A 19088-nucleotide genomic window follows, 5' to 3' on the forward strand; every position below is an offset into this window, starting at 1 on the left:
ACGCACGTCGTTCCCTGTAGATCGGCGTGGCGCTAATCCAGGGATTTGACTGAAGTTGAAATAGAGACGAGGTCGAATCCACGGAGGGTTCACGCACGGTCTCGCCCAACGAGGGACGGGAGTAATTGTTATTGTTATAACCGGAGCTTGATAACGCGATACAGTGCAGGAAGGTAGAACCACCAGCAGGGGGCGCATCGGATGCACGGGAAACGGTGATGAGCTAGTTCAGGACAGCGTCCTGTACAACTCTGGTTGTGTGCTACACACATACACAACCTCTCGCACACACAGACTCAAAACCGCATTCACAAAATATAATCTGGATAAAAATGGTTTTCAATAGCCCCACTCACTTATTTTACATGAATATAAAAGTATACAATAAAGTGAAGCCCTTGTGTGGGTATGTGTGAGTATCGTCACTCGTCTGATGATCTATGATCTGACCTCTGGAATTCACCGTGAGCTAAATTGACTCGTTTCAGTGCCAGCCTTCATGTCCGGTGCATAATTAATGTTCTTAGATGGTGAAGTCCCCCGAACATGAATTGGGTCAGTGGCGTTCAGTCAAGCCGATCCTCGGCGGCAGCAGGTCGAAGGAGCTCCCGATGAGGACACAGGAGGTGCTAATCAGAGACACGAGGTCATGTAAATACCCCAAAGCTCTTAAGCTTTCACGAGAATCGAGTGGGGAACCTTTTTCTCCCCTTACCTCTCTAGTTTATTGTAATGTATGTAATGGGAATACTGTGGTTGGCCGGAGATTAGTTAAGCTTTTGACACTCTTCCTACATTATCGCTCTTCGTCCGGTTCTCTTTTTACCAACAGACCGTATCCTCATCTTTGCATCCATTCCTCCCTTGTTCTTTTATAAGGTATCGTACAGATATTTCATCCCCTGCCAAACGCCAACGAGCGACTGCGATGCAATAAATGTGTAATCTGACGTCCGCCTCGGTGAGGAGAGGGTTAATCGTGTGCACCGCTGTCCCGAAGCTCGGAAACCAGACAAAATCAATGATCAATGAACGGTAGGATTTCGCATCTTCAACGAGCTTCTGTCAAGCAGTTCTTGTTCCACATAAATGAACTTCCAGTGGAAAAACATGACATCATTACAAAACAATGTTGACCAGATTTTCCGTCAACACTGATGTACAAATGGCTGTTGTTGAAGCTATCCACAGCTATGCTTACCATGTGATTTATCGGCCTTAGTCACTATGATGTAGTGAGACCACCTACGAGCATTCACAACGTGATCAAATCCATCCATGTGGAAGGAAGACAGGAAGAAGAACATTTATTGAGATGGCAGGTCTCATTTTAACTGTCTGGTAACTATGAATACAACTAAATTATACACATATTGGACAGTACTGCATTACTGTTAAAACAGATTTTTGGTTCAACAACGAACACCACCATTATTGAGACATTATCGAGAACCAGTGTCTGAAATACACCAGGGAGAGGGGCAAAAAATGCCTCCATAGTTTCCTCTAATAATTATGATAATTTAATAGCGTTTTGTTTTTGTTGTGTGTCCTATCTGTATTTCCTGTGCTAGGTAGGCACAAACAAAAAAATCGCTAAATATAATTTGTAATTATAAAAAATAAAAAAAAGTTAGAAAATTGTTTCAAAAAATGAATAAATAACCACAAATAAATAGAAAACTAAATTGGATATGTTTGATTTATTTATTGTTTGATTTATTTTTCTGTTTGATTTTTGTTAAAAAAATCTTTGAATCTGAAAACACTGAATCTGTATACTACTGCCTAATCGTCTTATTATTGCCATTTTATATGAAAATTGCTCATCAACTGTAAGCCTAAATAAGTATATTTATTATTTTTGAACAAAGGTTAAATGTTATTTCACAAGTTTCAAAAAGTGCTCCGAATTTATTTTTAAATGCCCCTGGATTTCAGTCAGTGGGGGAAAAAACTGCCCCCTAAAAAAGATGTACCTATACCCTGTCGAGATCACTTCAATACTGACGAGAGAGGAGGAAATATTGATGCCAAGTGCAGCCCTGGGTTCAGATCATAGGAATCTGTATCATCACTAAATGTTTGGATACTTTCCTCAACCCCACCCTCAACATTTAGTCGTCGTGTAAACCACGGGCACTTTAAAGAAACCGCACAGCCAGCAGGAACACGGCCACATCTGGCACTTAAAACTTATCGATGGCAATAAAAAAGGGGGAGTTGGAGCCACACTAAAATATTTAACATGTTCTGTTGTGCGCATTAAACAAAACACACCTGAATAATGAAAGGGAATGAAGGCAGAACATAACCAATAACTATAACCATCCTGGCCTTTGTGAGGCGGGTGCAGGGGCTGCGAAAAGCCGAAATATCTCCAAGAACATTCTTTAGCAATAATGAGCGCAAGCTAACGAAACTAACTAACGAGTCGAAACTAACGCGCTGAAAACTGTGGTGAACTCTGTGACCGTGGAAAGTCGACGGCGTGACGCCGCGGCAGACGGTAGCAGCGACCGGTGGCCGCTCGCCATCCGACGCGCTCCTCCGTCCTTCTGCTAAAGTCATCAGCCTATGGAGCATTTCGCAATACGTGCAGCCTCACCACACTCGTGATCATAAATTACAACGGACGCTTTCTTGCTGACAAAATTACCTCAGGGGCTGTTCAACAGCTCGCTCTCCGTCTCTCTGTGGCCTGCGAGCTGCATCGTTCCTCCGGTACGACCCTCTTACCAGCCATGCCCGCTGTGCTCGCGCCAGCCAAAGCACACACCGGCTCTGCACTTCCATACCGAATGTGGCGACTTGACCCTGGACACGGGAAGCCAGAGGACTCCGGGGGCTTCGGCTGAGCCGGCGTCCCGTGACAGGTGGACATAAAGTGGAAATGAGCTGCTCGCGTGGACGGAATCGACTGGTTTCAAACCCAAACTACCTGGGCGGGCCATGGGCCAGGTTGTTTGGCCACGTTGCTCACCTGTGAAGGTACCAAACTGTGTGCATGTGTAGAACAGTTTGGGGTTAGGTGTGGGGGGGTTAAGCGAGTTTCTTTTTAGTGGTGGTTAATGTTTTATTCTGAGGGCAGCCGGTGCCCTTTTGAGCTAAACAGGGGCCGGCAGGAGGGATGCAGGCATGAGGCCCCGGGTGTTCGGATAAGTAGACGGGGAGGCGGTCAGCCGGCCGCATGTCCGCCTGCCAACGGACAGTCCTCAGTGGAGGTGACCCCCCTGCAACCAACATTAGAGCAGCTCAGAGCCAGCACTTACATTTAGAGGTATTTTCACATGCTTGGCATCATGTGAGACTGTGTGCGTGTGTGTGTGTGTGTGTGTGTGCATGCATGTCTAGACACTGCGAGCACACTGAAGATGAACTCAGTCTGACTAATGCCATCTGTGTGTGTGTGTGTGTGTGTGTGTGAGTGAGCATCGTGAGGTGTTCAGACACCATCACCATTTGTCAATTGAAGGCCGAGAGCAAGGACACAGGAGGCATGCGTCTCGGCTTGCCCGCTCACATTAACGACACCTTCAGACGGGCGGAGAAAACAAATAGAGACGGCCTCGGGCCACCGGGGAAAACACAGGACCCGCCAAAGATCACCCGCTCACATCGGCTCCACCTTGTTCTGTACTAAAGCCGTTTGAGCTCACCGATGACGGTTCTCTTTAATTCTAAACCTCATTGCATTCCAGTGTTTCCCCTAGGTTTACAGCTTCAGGGGGGCGGGACTAGTGCCGCTGCTCGCCATGTTGGTGACCTAAGCTTAACTCCTTCACGATGCCCCCCCCCTGATAGGAAAGGGACCCACGGCGAGCGACACGTAGAGACATAAATGACATGCTGTTTTGTAGATACGATCAACAACAGACGTTTAGTTTAATATAAGAACAAAGACGTCTTTAACCCTTGTGTTGCCTTCGGGTCAATTTGACCCGATTCAATGTTTAACCCTCCTGTTACCTTTATATTATTACATATTTTTTTACTTGAGAGGTCAATAAAAAATCTATTAAAAAAAAATTAAATTATTATTATTAATATTGTTTTTTAAGTTTAAGTTGTTGGTACTTTATGTTTGTTTTGTGACTCTCCGAAGAACAACGACATTTATTATTGAATGAATGAAACGACAGGGGTTAATTAATATTGAATCGTTAAAATTGAAAATGACCAAGGGACAGTTTAAGAAAAGGACCTTAAATTACTCTGCTGTAATCTGGCGCGATAGAGAAAATTACAGGCGGGCCGCCACCCTGATAGAATGGTGGGGGAAACACTGCATTTCTTTCAAATCGGGGGCCTCGATATGATTATTTGAGTTAATGTAGTCAATTGTATAAGGGAGTGGTCCCGGGGAATGTAACTCCCGAGTGCGGCAACTTTTGATGGCTTAAAAAGTGACCTCATGAAAACTCTTTAAACTTAACTAATCGTGTTGAGAGCCTTCAGCATCCCTTCCCGTCGCTGAGAACAAGTGGAGTAACAGGAACGCAGCGACAGCTGAGACGGCTTCATCCGTCTCCGTGATGGATACAGAGTGGGTGAGAGGAAGGGAGGGAGGCGGAGATCGTCCCTCTCCTTCCGCACAGAGGCCAAGAGAAAATACTTCCATGCAAACACAATCTATTAAGTAAGCCAACACTCTCACAGGGATCCGAGAGCCGAGGGAGAGCATTGGCTGCGGTTTGGACCGGCAACAAAAAAATAAAGGGCCGGCTTTCTGTTTGTTTTTTCTCTCGCACAATGTGCGTCCCTCATGTACGAGTGTGGCTCGTCTTGTTTAAAAAAGGAACTCGAGGTCGGCGTCGAACCATGTTGACAACAAGCAGATGCCGTCTGTGTGCCTGTGTGTGTGTGTGTGTCTGTGTGCGTGCTTGTGTAAAAGAGAGAATGACTGAGACAAATAGAGCGGGGGGGCGGGGGGGGAAACAGTCGCATTGCTTTCCTGCTCAGTAACAGAATTTCTCACAGGAGGTCTTAATCACAGTCTTAAAACAACTGCAGTGACATAACAGGCCTCCAGGCATTTTTTTCTTTTTTTAATACTTCACTTAATTGCTTTTTTTTTTGCAATGTCCAAAAAGGTGGGGAACAAAAGGGCCTGACTTATCCAAACAAACCAACAACCTGGGAATCGGCGATGTTCACCAGACACGGGGGGAGAGCCGGCCAGCGGAGATTACATCACCCTCCACTAATATGAACCCGCTTGCTTTCCGTCTCTAAATATGGGATGAGGACACAGTCAGAAAAAAAGGCTGGCTCGCTAACACTGTTAAGCTCATGTAATTTGCTTCACCCCCCACACACACCCACACGGGTGTGGGTGTGTGTGTGTGTGAGAGACTATGTGATGACATAAGCCTCAAACAAATTAATGCCAGGCGCAGGCCGATCCATTTCAGTCACACTATTAGTCATGACAAGATGCCTTCTGATTGTCCATTAACCCACAAAAGGCTTATAAAATCTGGATCAGACGTTCACTTAAGACTCAAAATCACCAATTGTATCGTCACGACAGCATATACAGAAATCAACTTTTATAGAGGACTTTTCATACAAGAGAGTTAATGTCGAACATAGCGCCTCATAATGAAACTTAATAAAGAAGTACAGATTCTTTGATCTGAAGCACATGTTCAGCTGCCACCTCCAACGCTGGATCCCTCTCCAGTTCCTCCTCGGTGAAGTTAAAGCCATGCACCCACTTGGTAAAAGTGTTAAAATGGTTTCTTGGAATCAAGAAGATCAAAAGAAACTCAACTCAAAGCTTCCCTTCCACGATGGGGAGGCGAGGGAGAGGTGGGAGGGCAGACACCCGAGAGAAGACCTGTCCCGGGGTGACTGGCTGTTTCTGCTCAGTATCCTGGAGGGAGAACTACAGGTAAGATCTTATTGTCTCATCCCGCACACACACACACACACACACACACACACTTTCATTCTGCAGCTGGACGTAGCTCATGTGTGACACACAAAAAGTCACGTAAACTGCCGTCATAAGACACGGAAATCAAAGCCAGTTGTTCTCCTGGAATGTGCGTCACTCTTGGCCAGAGATGAGGTCATCGCTGTGTTGAAAACAGAGAAGGCTGATGCCGCTCCGCCGGGGGCCCGATATGGTTTCAGCAGACCGGAGAAGGTGATCCGTGCCCCGCAGAGAGACTCCCTGCGGGCCCAGCGGGACCACCTGCAGGATGTGTACGAAATACCCATCGCCGAGGTACCAACAGTGAGAAACCAGACGCCATATGGAGCGGGTGATCAAAACTAATGAGGGGGAATGCATTACTGTCCGACATGAGATCTATTACGCCCGCATCGCTGCACAATTGCGCACATTTGTTGCCGTGTATTACAGGCGCTGGATCCACTCTTAATAATTAGAAAATCTGTACATTTTGGAAGTAAAGTCTTGGATTATCCAAAGTAACATGTACATTGTTTAAATAACATGTAATTACTTTTCTGATAGCTGATGCCATGTGGAAAAAAATGCATTTTAGTGTAATTTGGGTGACATTATTTTTTTAAATTAACCTTGTGTCAAACACAAGGCCCGCGAGCCGAATTCGTACCGCTGCATCGCTTTATGTGGCCCCTGGCGGCTTTAAAGACACGTTTTCACCAGAAATTGAAGAAAAATATTCCGTGCTTTTATTTTGAAGGTTTAGGGTTAAATGGATTTATTTTGTAATATTAGAGACATTTCCTTATGTACGATATGTCCACACTCAAATAAACAATAATCAAATGCAAAGAGAGTTATTTAGCAATATGTTTGAGGAGTTTATAAATTGTTTCCGGCCCTTTAAGACGGCAGCCATGATGCTGATTTGGCCCACGGTGAACATGAGTTTGACACCCCTGTTTTAAAGTGACGGGACCTTCACTCGCCACATGAGTACACTCTGTACGCACTCCTTCGGCACAGTGTGGAAGATGTTGGTGTGCCTTACTGATGTGTTACTCTGCACATCTGTGATGTCCCCCTCACCCTTCCAGCTCAACCAGTTTGTGGAGGCCCAGAGGCGCTCCTCCGAATGGATGCAGGAGCAGCTCCTGGAGGAGTCCCGCTCTCACGCCAGAGCCCTGCACCGGCTTGAGGAGCAAGAGAGGCGGCTGCCTTACCGCTCTGCTGCAGGAGGACAGAGAGAGGTCGGTGCACCGAAACCCTCGAGGTTCGGACGGACGTCGAAGCAAAGGGGCTAACTTTGATATTCCCGACTTGAATACACACTTGTAGAAACAGCCGTGACTTTCAAAATCCCTCCCGATGTAAAAGGAGGTGAGGATGTGCCGCCGGCGTAGACGAGGCGAAGGGATTATTAAACTCTTTCAGCACACCGGAACAAGCCTCACCGGAGCTCGGCGATGTCACTTGTGCCGGCTTCAATTACTTTTCGTCTACGTTGGTCCGTCGTGACCTCGAGATGTACTGAGGAGTTACTCCACTCAGACCCTTACATTCTGGACTCGGTTGGACCTTGCGGCTCTGCTCGCTCTCCCTTGTAAACACATAAACAAACACTCGCATGCAATTACATGTGCCGTCTAAATTGGCACTCTACTGCCCAAGTCAACAATACCACACGACACAGGGTGAGGCCTCCATCGAGAACAAGTAAATGGGCCCATAGTTCGCTTGTGGGTAAAAAAACCCCAAATAACCCCATTCCCTTCAGAAATAGAGAGCACATTCAGATGTGGCTGTGGCTTTGGAGCTGGGTCTAACGCGGAGGAGGTCACTGGTTCTCCTCTGCAATTTGAGGCCTGCGGCGGGGGGCCGCCGCGTCCAGGTCCCGGGTCGTCTCGGCTCGTGTACCACCAGAGGCCACTCTGTAATCTAGCTGTGCAGAGAGACTGGACCCGCACTGGGCCAGCAGCCTCGGGAGGAGACGAGTTGTCTGCATCTGTGTGCCAAAGTGAAAAAGGGTTCACTGATCCACCGCAGGCGCACAGTTAAAAAGACCGAAAATATATACGCCGCGCCTGGAGAGTGATTTAGTTAACTAGAATTCTGTCTCTTAAAACATACAATGTGGAAACCGTAAACATGCACACACAAAGGCCCGGTGGTCAATCTTGTCCTAATGATGATGAGTACATGAGTAGCCGGCGTGTCTGTGGTGCAGTGTGAACCCTGTGTGGCTCATACATTCCTGACCGTTTGAACAAAGAGGATTTTCGTCTCCTTGATTGATTCCTTTGAAAAAGAAAATTGTCGAAAAAAAATCACCCTTGAATTTGGCACATGACCCGATGTTGTGGTACATTTACATATTTTTGTTACGTCTCAGACCAATATTGATGACAACAACAAAAAAATCAATCACGTCACCTTGGACTTTAGAAACACACGATGGGCGCGTTTCACCATTTTCTGACATCATAAAGATTAATTACTCGATTTTAATTGGAGAATCTGCAGAGCAATTGTTGATGAAAGTACCTGTTGTGTCCCTGAACACACAATAAATGATCTACTCCTCACTGGCAAATTCACAACCGACCCACGGCTCTTCAGCCTGCCCGTATTGATGACACGTGAAAGTGTTTACATTGCATTTCTGTGTTCCCAACTACATTTCAGGTTTCATCCCCAGGGTAAACAACACACGGCGCATGGCGATACAGCCAGTGCCTTTCATCTCTCTCTTCATCCCGTCTTTCTTGCATTTTGCTCCGCAGTAGCCTAAATATTTAACTGAAAGAATTACTCCAAATCCACTTGAACTATCTTTCAATCTCCCTCTCCCCCGTTTCTTTTCAAAGTGTACGCCCCGAGCTCAGAGAGCCACTCAGCCCGGCTTAAAAATCAGCAGCTCTCTCTCTCTCTCTTTTCATTTCCCTACAACAAGTAGTTCCGCGAGGTGCCATGTGCACAGCAGATGAAAAAAATTCCAGTCACGGCATTTCTAATCACTTTATGCCACAGCATGATCCCCGTTGCGTGTCGAAGGACGATGACGTAGCGCACATCACGATGCAGCGATCCGCTTGTTCCAACCTCAGCTATCGGAACGAGTCCAGAGTCCGTGTGTATTTCCTCTGGTCTGTCAATGGGCTGACGGCATCTCGGCATCAGCCGCACACATGTGTTCAGCACACCAACGACATCAGCGCTCTCATCTGTTCACCCCGGTTCTCAAAAGCACAACACTTTACACAGGCTCTCCCCTAAAGCCACACACTACTTTTAAACTAGTTCTCGTTTTCACTCCCCAACTGATGTGGCCTTCTCGGCAAGACATCACCACCGGTAAGTGCTGCAGATCGAGGAGAGGAATGAGCAAGAAATAAGATATGAAAAGAGAGAGTCCACAGCCCTGCTCGAGGCTCGATGAGGCTGTGCTCGTCGTTGGGCTGAAAGCTAAAGTCAGCGTAGCTCACAGTGACGACGCCAACGCATAAGGAACGAGAACAGGCACTTGGTAGAGTGCATACCACAAGATTGGGCATTGAATAATGAACATTTTGGCATTAGTTGCATGTCAATTGGATAACAAATGACCGCACTATGGTAAAAAGAAGATGTTGACCTTTTCATGACCTTGACCTTTGACCCGATTGATCCCAAAATCTAATCAAATGGTCCCTGGATAATAACCAATAATCCCACCAAATTTCATGCGATTCGGTTTAATACTTTTTGAGTTATCCGAGTAACACGCATACAAATAAATAAATACACGGCGATCAAAACATAACCTTCCGCATTTTCAATGCGAAGGTAAAGACAAGTCCATCGTCTTAGTTTAGTGTCAACGCTTGATGATTTGCTCTAAGCACAAAGTTCAGCTGGGAGTGATGAAAATGACATTATCGCGAGTCAAAGACAAACGTGTTTAAATGTTTGTAAATGTAAATGTTGCCCTGACGATGAAAGGCCGAGGGGTCGACAGAGCGATCGCAATTCATCCTTCGGGGGAACAAGAATGTCCGCGGCAAAACGTCGTGACACTCCATCATATAGTCGAGTTACAAACGCAGACCTCACGGTGTGGCTGGAGAAGCGCCGACATTTCTAAATCTCATCCTCGGTGGACCATGAATGAAGACGTAGCCGACTTAATTTCATGGCAATCGACACGATAATGAACCTGCGGGTGGTGCTCGAGGGCCGACGGAGCGACAGGCGGACAGACAGGACACCGAGACCTCTCCCGTCTCGCCACTGACGTGGCTAACAAGAAATCAAGTGAGGAAGAAAAGCTCTCTGGCTTACTCTAACATCAAACATGACGGAGGAAAAAAATTGTCGAAAAATAAATTGCTCAAATAGGAAAAGGACAAAGTAAACTTGGCTCCGTCGTAGCGGAAACCGGCAGCTGTTCTGAATCTGTCCATCCCAAACACTAGACACACACATCCACCATCTGCCAGCCAATAATATGTCAGAAGAAGAAGTGCTTAAATCCCCACGAGAGTCTGGCAGAGCGTCTCTTCAGAGGAGAGGCGACGGCGAGCTGCCGGGCCTCTCCGTTGGCGACACAAAGCGTACGAGGTCAGCGTTGTCACCGCTTCAACTTCACTCAACGTGCTGAGAAAGAAGAAATCAGAGGCAGACTGCCTGAGTCGTACTTTTTGCATCTTCAATATGCCTTTCCTGTGACCGTATACAGCGTTAAGCCGAGTACATCTGGAGGATTTAACAAAGGCAGCAGCTACAAAAATTAAATATTGCCAAATTACACCCCTGGATGAAAATAGGCGCTATGACAGCGGATCAGAGAGCGCTCCACTCATCGGGGTCGATGTTTGAGGCTTTTCTTGGTAATGGCTTTGAGGGATCGGATCATACTTGTAATTCAGGAAGAGCGCTGTGGATTGCCAACCCCTCCTCGAAGCAAAAACAGGACCTCGTGAACTCTGGTTTGGGAGTCGCTCGGTGCGGATCGGAATTGTAAGGAATGAGGATTTCTCCCTCGCATTCCACAACCGGAGAAGCGTCTCATCTCCCCGAGACCTTTCCTTACGAAGGAGAGTCTTCATCGAGGCCTGTTGATTCAATGAACATTCCGTCGTCGAACATGCAGCTACCCCACGCCGATGATCAATTTGGGTGAAGAGCTGCGAGACCAATTTCCTGATTATTCAACAAAACATGACAACATTGCCCAAACATTGCCTTGCTATAAACAACAACAACAACTAAGTCCATTCATTATGAAGTCATCGCTGTTGCAAGCAGAAACACGTCTCAATGAAAGGTCATAAACCTCTGATCTCTGACTTTGAAACAGGCAGCCACAGCTGTAATCAATCAATTAGGAGATTAGAGAGAATGCCAACAAGGAGCAGATTACAGGCCGTCACTAAGTTTATATAACTGACGTCGCCAGTAACTCTGTCAAAGCTGCACGGACGTAAGAATTCACATTCGACTACAACACAGTTGGTCCGCTCTTTGCTTCGCGCGATACTGTAGCGTAACAAACCACGAAGGACTTTGCGATAAATAAATGAAAAAAATGTATGAAAGCGAAGCGCAATCAAGCGACGCAGTCGAGATGACATCATGTGTCAAATGCTTAGAAACTATCGTCCGAGGAAAATGTGTCGCGTTAACGCAGAGCTGCTGGATCCGACGACAACTTTCAACAACCGTGAAGAAATCGTTTGCTCATTCGTAAACTGTGATCAGACTTCTTGTTGGTCGCCGTTGTGCAACCTCTCACGGTTTTCCTTGAACATATGTCGTGAAATAGCTTGAAAACAAAAAATCTCTGAAAAACTGAAGTTTGAGAGAGTCTTTCAGGCTGTTTTGTAAATGCTTGCGCGATGACAACATGACACAAGAGGTAATCGCTCTCCTTTAATTGGACACTCGGTGGGTTTGCTTGACAGACAGAAATACGCCAGACGTAGATATTTCCAGTGAAAGCTGGAACCGGGAGCCATAGTGCAATGAAATGCTCCCGGAGGGGAACCGGCAACATTCACATGTTGTTCTTCTCCTGCAGCACTGGTGGCAGCATCTCGTCTCGGGAGATACAATAAAATATATCTTCCCATTCAGACTTTTTGTATTCATGCTGGGACAGATGAGACGAGCGTGTGTATGTCGTATACGCATTATAATCAGAGTACAATCTGTCTGAGACATTCGATATTGAGGGACGCCAAGAGAACGGGACGAGTTGCAGTTACAATTCATAACTAAAAGTAAGACAGTAAAGTGGAGAAGAAAATGAGAGTGAGCGAGAGAGATGATTTGTATCGTTATCATCTGTATCGTGATGCGTTGGCAACATGCTCTTGAGAGGTTCATGCCGATGAAGCCCTTTTGAATTGAAAAGGAGAGTAAAAGAGATAGATTTGATTAATTGCACATTGTTCTTTATAATCTCGTGAACTTGATGCTTTGGCAATATTGTCCGTGTGACACTAACGCCAATGAAGCATCCTGAATACTGAGGGAGTGAGAGGGAGAGACAGACTTGTGGGCCTCTGAACTGATGATGTCATCTCTCAGTCAGGTTATCAGGCCCGGGGCAAACCAAGACTCATAAAACATGTTTCTCTTCTTAAATCACTTTGGAACACGCACACGCACACACACACACACACACACACACACACACACAACGGTATGTATGAGTTACAGTTCCTTGACCAAGTTAGGCCGAGGAGCACTTATGCTGCAGTTAACATGTTTGCTCAGGCTAATCCTGAACAGAGCTCCAGTTTGAATTGTGATTAAAGCTTTAGTTTTCTACGCACACGGACACAAATACATTCTGTCCTTCCCATTAGCCTCTTTGGCATCGCCACACAATGACCTCATCTGGAATGGGCTGAACTCCAGTAACACACACACACACACCCATATAAGGACTTGCTGATGATGTCATGGGCGCCAAGGACTGCGAGTGAGACTCGGTGTGCGGAGCACTTCTCATAATGTTTAGTTTTCCGGATGGAATGTCCACATCACTGGGATCTCAGGGAAAGGGAGAAGGAGAAGAGTAGAGGCGATTCATTCTCTCAGGATTTTTAAAAGGACCCGAGGCCGACGGCACAGCAGAAGGTAGGAACGGTCCAAAGACTTGTGAACTGCGGAAAAAGTTAAAATGTGTATTTAGAAACCGACAAACTGATTAACTGCTTGATGAGTTACGAGCAAATTAAGTTCTCGCCGGTCCAGCAGAGTTTTGACAGAACATATTTTCATGTCAAGTTGGTATCAAATAACAAGAGAGCAATTCACAAAGGTGTCCAAGCTGTATAGTGAAAAACAATCAATGAAGACTCACTGAAACCGTTACAGTGAGAAGTGTAGTTTTTAAGTTTACAATTATTTACTATTCAAAGACGCATTATTGACAAGACAACTCAAAGTGAGCGTTACATATTAATATTGAGCTTAGGAAGTGTATCCTATTATATGTATTAGAGCAAAAATACATTAATTTCCTTATTCCTAAATGCAATCTGTCCTGCCCTGCTATTTTATTATTTTTGCATATACATGTTTGCTGCCGCTTCAAGAAATCTCACCCAGGGGATGAATAAAGTAATATCTTATCCTTCAGACCAGGGTTCAATTCGGAAGACACAAATATATATATATATATATATATATATCCCTTACAACCACAAGCATTATAATCCTTAAACACAATGTGCAGAGTCGTACTTTACACGTTCCATTAGTAGCTCTAAAGTTCTCACCCACAAACCATTACTCATACAAAGCTCTCCACATGCTTCTCATCAAATGTTAAAATGTCCTACATGGACATAGGAAAAAAATGCATAAAACCATCCAGCCCATAGATGCCAGCGGACCTATCAGATCCCTCCAGGACTCTAGTACTCTCGCAGCAGCAGTGCCCTCACTGACATGACAATGACTCTAGATAGAGACAATGGACGAGTGAGAGATCACTTTGAAGTGTGCCTCGCTTGTACAGTGTTTATTAAACGCATTTCTACATCGCTGGCATGAATCTGGGGAGTGTCAGCACTTGTAAATGTAGCCGGTCTGTAATTACTCGTGGAACAGGGGGGAATTCCTGCCTCTCCTCTCTGGAAACGGAGCAGTGTTGGAGGAGCACAGAAGGAGGTTGATTGGGTGCATTGTTAAGGGCACTCAAGGGTAGAGGAACTTCTTAATTAACAAACACTCCCTGCCAAGGGACCATCTGCTGTAATAGTCTAAACATCATACAGAATGCATGCTGCCTGAAGAGGAGTGCAAAAAAAACCCCAAAATACATGGAATTACATGGACGCGTCGAGATGTTTTAGGGTATTACCCGAGTAGGAACAAGCACACGGATACGTGTACGAAGAGAAAGCATCCCGAGCTTCTGTAGAAGATTGAATATCAAATTCAGAAAATTATAAATAAATGCGTGTTGGAAACACACAATTTAGGAAATTATTTGTGTTTAAAAGAGCCAAGAGGTTAATGAACACTTAAAGTGTCCGTGGAGGCTGGAATAAAAAAACAATACGACAATAAAACCATGCCAAAACATTCAGTTTGACATCGTTTGTTTTTTCTCTGCAGACTCAAGCTCCTGCTTGTGAAGGAGAGACAATACCAGGAGATTAAGGAGAAGGCAAGTGAACGAGAAGCGTCGACTCTAAAGGACGAGCTCGACGAGCTGAAGGCGTTTGCGCCGCCGGTTGTCCGGGAGCAACGGCGTCTGAGCGAGCTGCTGGAGGAGCAGAGGCTCCGCGTTAAAGAACTGACCGCCGTCGCTGACCACGTCGAGCGGCAGGTCAGTGCTGCTCACCCCAGCGCAAAGGAGGAGCTCAAACCCCTGCACCGTAACCGAGTTTCCATCTTCCGCCAAAGCCAGGGCGCCATGACGACCCCGAGCCTGCTGTCAGAGGTGGAGTTGCTGAGGAGGAGGGTCGTGGAAATGGAGGGAAAGGACGAGGAGCTGATACGCATGTGGGACCAGTGTCGAGACCTGGACCGCAGCCTGTCCAGGGAGACCAGCCACTGTCGGAGCTTGAAAGTGGAGGTGGATAAACTCAATGGGCGAATCAGCGAAATGGACCGGATGGAGGAGGTTTTGGGGAAGAGCAAGCAGGACTGCGGTGTTCTGAAGGGCAGCTTGGAGCGAGAGAGGGAGGTCAGCAAGGCGCTGCGTGGCGAGCTGGACGCTCTGAAAACCAAGGTGAGGGAGCTGGAGGCCGCTGAAGGCCAACTGGGAAAGAGTGAGGCGGTGATTAGACAGGACCTGGCCAAGCTCAGGTCACTGACCGTGGCGCTGGTGGAGGACAGAAAGACCACGGCCGAGAGGCTCCGACAGGCGGAGGAGAAGCTCAACAGGAAGGAGGGCAAAAGAAATGAGCAAAGCAATTTGGCAACGATGACAGAGAGACTGAGAGAGGAGAGGCAGCAGGCACTGAGGTCAAAGGCCGATTTAGAGGAGAGGATGAAGGGCATGGCGAAGGAGAAATGTGACCTCCGAGACAGACTTCAAACCGAAGGGGAGAGGAACGGGGAGCTGCAGAGTAAATACACGACGACGAAGAAGAGATTACAGGTCTTGGAGAACCGGAGAGAGAGAGAGAAGTGCACACACGGCTCCCTTCCAAACAATGCTGACCACCGCTGCCACTCGGAGGACAACAGAGTCAAGGAGTTGACCCTGGAGCTGGAGCGGTTGCAAAAGAGACTACGAGACAAGGAGGTGTTGGAGGAAGGATTGATGACGGTGGAAAAAGACTTTGAGTCCCTGCAGAAGAGGTTCAGGGATGAGCAGCGGAGGTCCCGTGCTCTGGCGGAGGAGCTGGAGGTGGCAAAGAGGGAGCTGTCGAGGTATGAGCAGGCGGAGAAGCAGGAGGTCAACCAGGAGCACCTTCTCCTTTGCCGTCTTCAGAAGGAGCAGGTCAAGTCCAGACTGCTGGGCAGAGAGGTGGACGCCCTGAAGCAGAAGCTCCAGCAGCTGATGGGAACCGAGGAGTCCGTCTGCAGGGCCCAGGCGGCCCGCTCCACGCTGCAGAGGAGGCTGACCCGGCAGGAGGCCAGTAACCAGGAGCTGGCCAGAGAGATGAAGGAGCTGTGTGGCGAGTTGGACCGGCACGGGCAAGTGAAGAGTCTCACGCCGGGCGCCGACCGGCATCGGGCCACCAAAGAGGTTCAGACCGAGCCGGCGGACTTTCGCGAGTCCGGCGAGGCACCGGGTGGAGAACACCGGGACGAGGAGAGACACAGCTCTCCGGTCAGCAACCTGAACAGCACCAACAACAACATGAGCCGATACGGCGTCGACGTGCACCAAGCGGCCAACGGGGAGGTGGTGATGTTGACGCACACGCCGGGGCAGCCCTTGCAGATCACGGTCACCCCCCATCACATCCTCAACACGGCCACGCTGGAGATCAGCAGCCCCAACGGAGACGCCGCCGCCTCCTACACCAGCACGGCCCTCATCGCCACCGGCGGAGCCTCGCCCAGACAGAGGATCACGATCATCCAGAACTCGGCTCTGTCCGCAGTCAACGCCAGGACCCCGCCGCCGAGCCCCGACCGCACCGCCTCGCCGATCTCTCGGGCGTCGAATCCAAATTCGCCGCGCTGCGCGACGCCCGACCGCGGCGGCTCCCCGGTCCAGGTCGGCGCCGCGAGGACCGCCTCCCCGGAGCCCGCCGACGGCGCGAATCCGGCGGTCTGCCGCGAGACGCCGGAGCGGCGGAGCAGCCGGCAACCTCAGAGGACCGGCGGCGGCGGCGCGGACACGAGTCCCGGCATCGTCGCCACGGAGGATAACAGGATCCACATCCACCTGGGGAGCCCGTACGGCCAGTCGCTGAACGGGACCACCCCCGTCGGGCCGTACTACCTCCGGCACGAGCAGAGGACTCAGGTGCTCGCCAGCGGCTGCCACGTCAAAGGCGTCGGCGTGATTACGAGTAGCATCACGATATCCCCCGCTGCCTCTTCAGCTTCACATTCCTCCAACATCACAGTAAGTGGCCTTTTCCATTAGGTGAACATGAATATATTCTCAACATGTAGGATTATGGTTTCAGTCGCATCCGCCGGGCCAGACCACGAAAGCAATTCACTCCATCTAATGAAAACCCAGAGTTTTTTTGGTATCATTCATGAAATAAATGCCTTGTGTTCTTCATCCAATAAGAGCCTTTGTGTATCCTATTCGATCTAGTTAGTGTGTGCTTAGACTGACTGACTTTAATAAACCCGTGTGAGAGCGAAGAGACGCCGTATGGCTGCCAAATATGTGATGTGCTTTTTTCAATTTTCATCATTGTTCATTTTCTGTTTATTAAAAATGTTTGTTGTGATTTTATTCATTGACCTTGTATACTTTTGAGAGTGGGTTGGCATCAACACAGCTAATAGGTTGCCAGAGAGTTTAAATGCAAAAGCGTTGGAATCAGAAAAGAGACCGAAAGCTGGTTTGATGTTTTTCCTCCAGGGTCAACTGAACTCTGCAGAGCACAACATTACATTACATTACATGTCATTTAGCAGACGCTTTTATCCAAAGCGACTTACAATAAGTGCATTCAACCTAGAGTACAAACTAAGAACAACAAGAATACAGAAAGTAACATTTCCTCAATATAGTCGAACTACAAAAGTACCATAATAAGAGCCATTTAAGAGCCACTGAAGTGCTAATCTGTGTTTTAATCCAGATATAGTCGCATCAAACCTGTTGACGTGAAGTAATAAATACGGAGGAACCGGTAGGGTTGGCACCTACTATCAAAGCTTTATTCATGACATAGATATTGTCCATCTCTTGTCTAAAACCATGTCTTTGTGTACAGTTGCAGATAAAGATGAGGAGAATGATTGTATAATATTCAATGGAGGCTGCGTAGGATTGTTTTTGACTTGAGATCCAAATTGTAAATTCTAAATATTCAGAAAAAGATGGATGTAATCAATTTCAAAATTGACAATAATTTTCATCCAACATAATATTCTGCTCCAACTCATATTTGTTGGCATTTAGCCTCTCAAAACAACCTATTCACTGTGAAACCAGTCAGAGACCGGTTTGCTCTCTCAGTTGCCCGAAGGCAGCTAAATAAGTGATAACGTCATTCAATATAAATGTTAGGCTTTTTATCTAAAAAAACTCAATACAAGCTTTGTACGTAAAAAAAACAACAAAGTGCATTCTGTACACCTCGAGAACATCGCCATGTTTGAGTCCACAGTTGAGTCACCAGCTATTTCAACCACAGGAAATTCCAAACAAGTGTGAGACCTCCTGCAAATGTGCGCTGGAAAACTCTGGTCATGTTTTTTCCTGAAACAATTAAGCGTGGAACACCTATTGATGGTCCATCTGTTAAAATTTTTTGGTGGACGGACTATTAAAAGCCCTTTTCTATTTGTTACAAACATAATAAAAAAGTCGTTTGTAGGGCTGCAACAACGAATCCATAAAATCGATAAAAATCATCCAGACGGAGTCGGTGAGGGTGACCGAGCTGTGTGAGCCTACGGGTGATGTTCTGTATAGATATATATATGATATTAATGTCATGAACCCGAACATGAGGGCGTTAGATCTGCCAACGTTTGTGGGACGTCCTCAACAAGTATAAAGCAGAACTTGTGGTTAGTTCTTCCGTGGCGGATGAAGGAAATGATAACCGTTTTAACGGAGCAAATTAACAGAGATAAGCCCCGCCTCCTTACCGACGCGAATGCCGTCGTTGAGGAGGCGGGGCTTACCTCTGTTAATGGTTTTTAATAAAGGGTTGGAAATCAATGCGGTTTTTTTAATCCGATTAATCGATAAATTAATCACAGATTAATCGATTATTAAAATAATCGTTAGTTGCAGCCCTAGTCATTTGTAATTACCATCGTTGTAACACGCTTAAAACGAACAACATACGTTTAAATACCGTTTCAGAACCCTGTAAAAATGGTCTCAGTTTTTCATCATTTACAATCAAACAATTGGGTTCACGGTGCCAGCAAAGTGGTCTTATTGTGTAAAGCAGTCATCTCCTGCCAGCTAAACCTCCCATTGCAGAACGTTTATATAATTGTGTTGAATTGCTTACATAATACATTTTTCATGGGTCTTTTATCCGATTTTCCTGTATCAGCATCA

General features: G+C 46.8%; 2 protein-coding genes across 3 annotated transcripts in view; one reads left to right on the forward strand and one right to left on the reverse strand.

Moving 5' to 3' along the window:
• The window catches only part of cmss1 (cms1 ribosomal small subunit homolog), a 31947-nt gene that overhangs the window by 10226 nt on the left and 2633 nt on the right, over nt 1–19088 (reverse strand). The gene's annotated exons all lie outside the window — the stretch shown is intronic.
• On the forward strand, nt 12943–17298 carry LOC130200160 (filamin A-interacting protein 1-like). The gene is made up of 2 exons (XM_056424196.1): nt 12943–13045; nt 14534–17298. The coding sequence occupies exon 2, from the start codon at nt 14835–14837 to the stop codon at nt 16968–16970; it is 2136 nt and encodes a 711-aa protein (XP_056280171.1). The 5' UTR covers nt 12943–13045; nt 14534–14834; the 3' UTR covers nt 16971–17298.

The sequence above is a fragment of the Pseudoliparis swirei genome, chromosome 2 (assembly GCF_029220125.1).
Source record: "Pseudoliparis swirei isolate HS2019 ecotype Mariana Trench chromosome 2, NWPU_hadal_v1, whole genome shotgun sequence".
In the NCBI taxonomy this organism is placed as follows: domain Eukaryota; kingdom Metazoa; phylum Chordata; class Actinopteri; order Perciformes; family Liparidae; genus Pseudoliparis; species Pseudoliparis swirei.

Bases quoted from the DNA above. Each gene is read 5' to 3' on its own strand.
- LOC130200160 (XM_056424196.1), top strand. From the start codon at position 14,835: ATGACGACCCCGAGCCTGCTGTCAGAGGTGGAGTTGCTGAGGAGGAGG.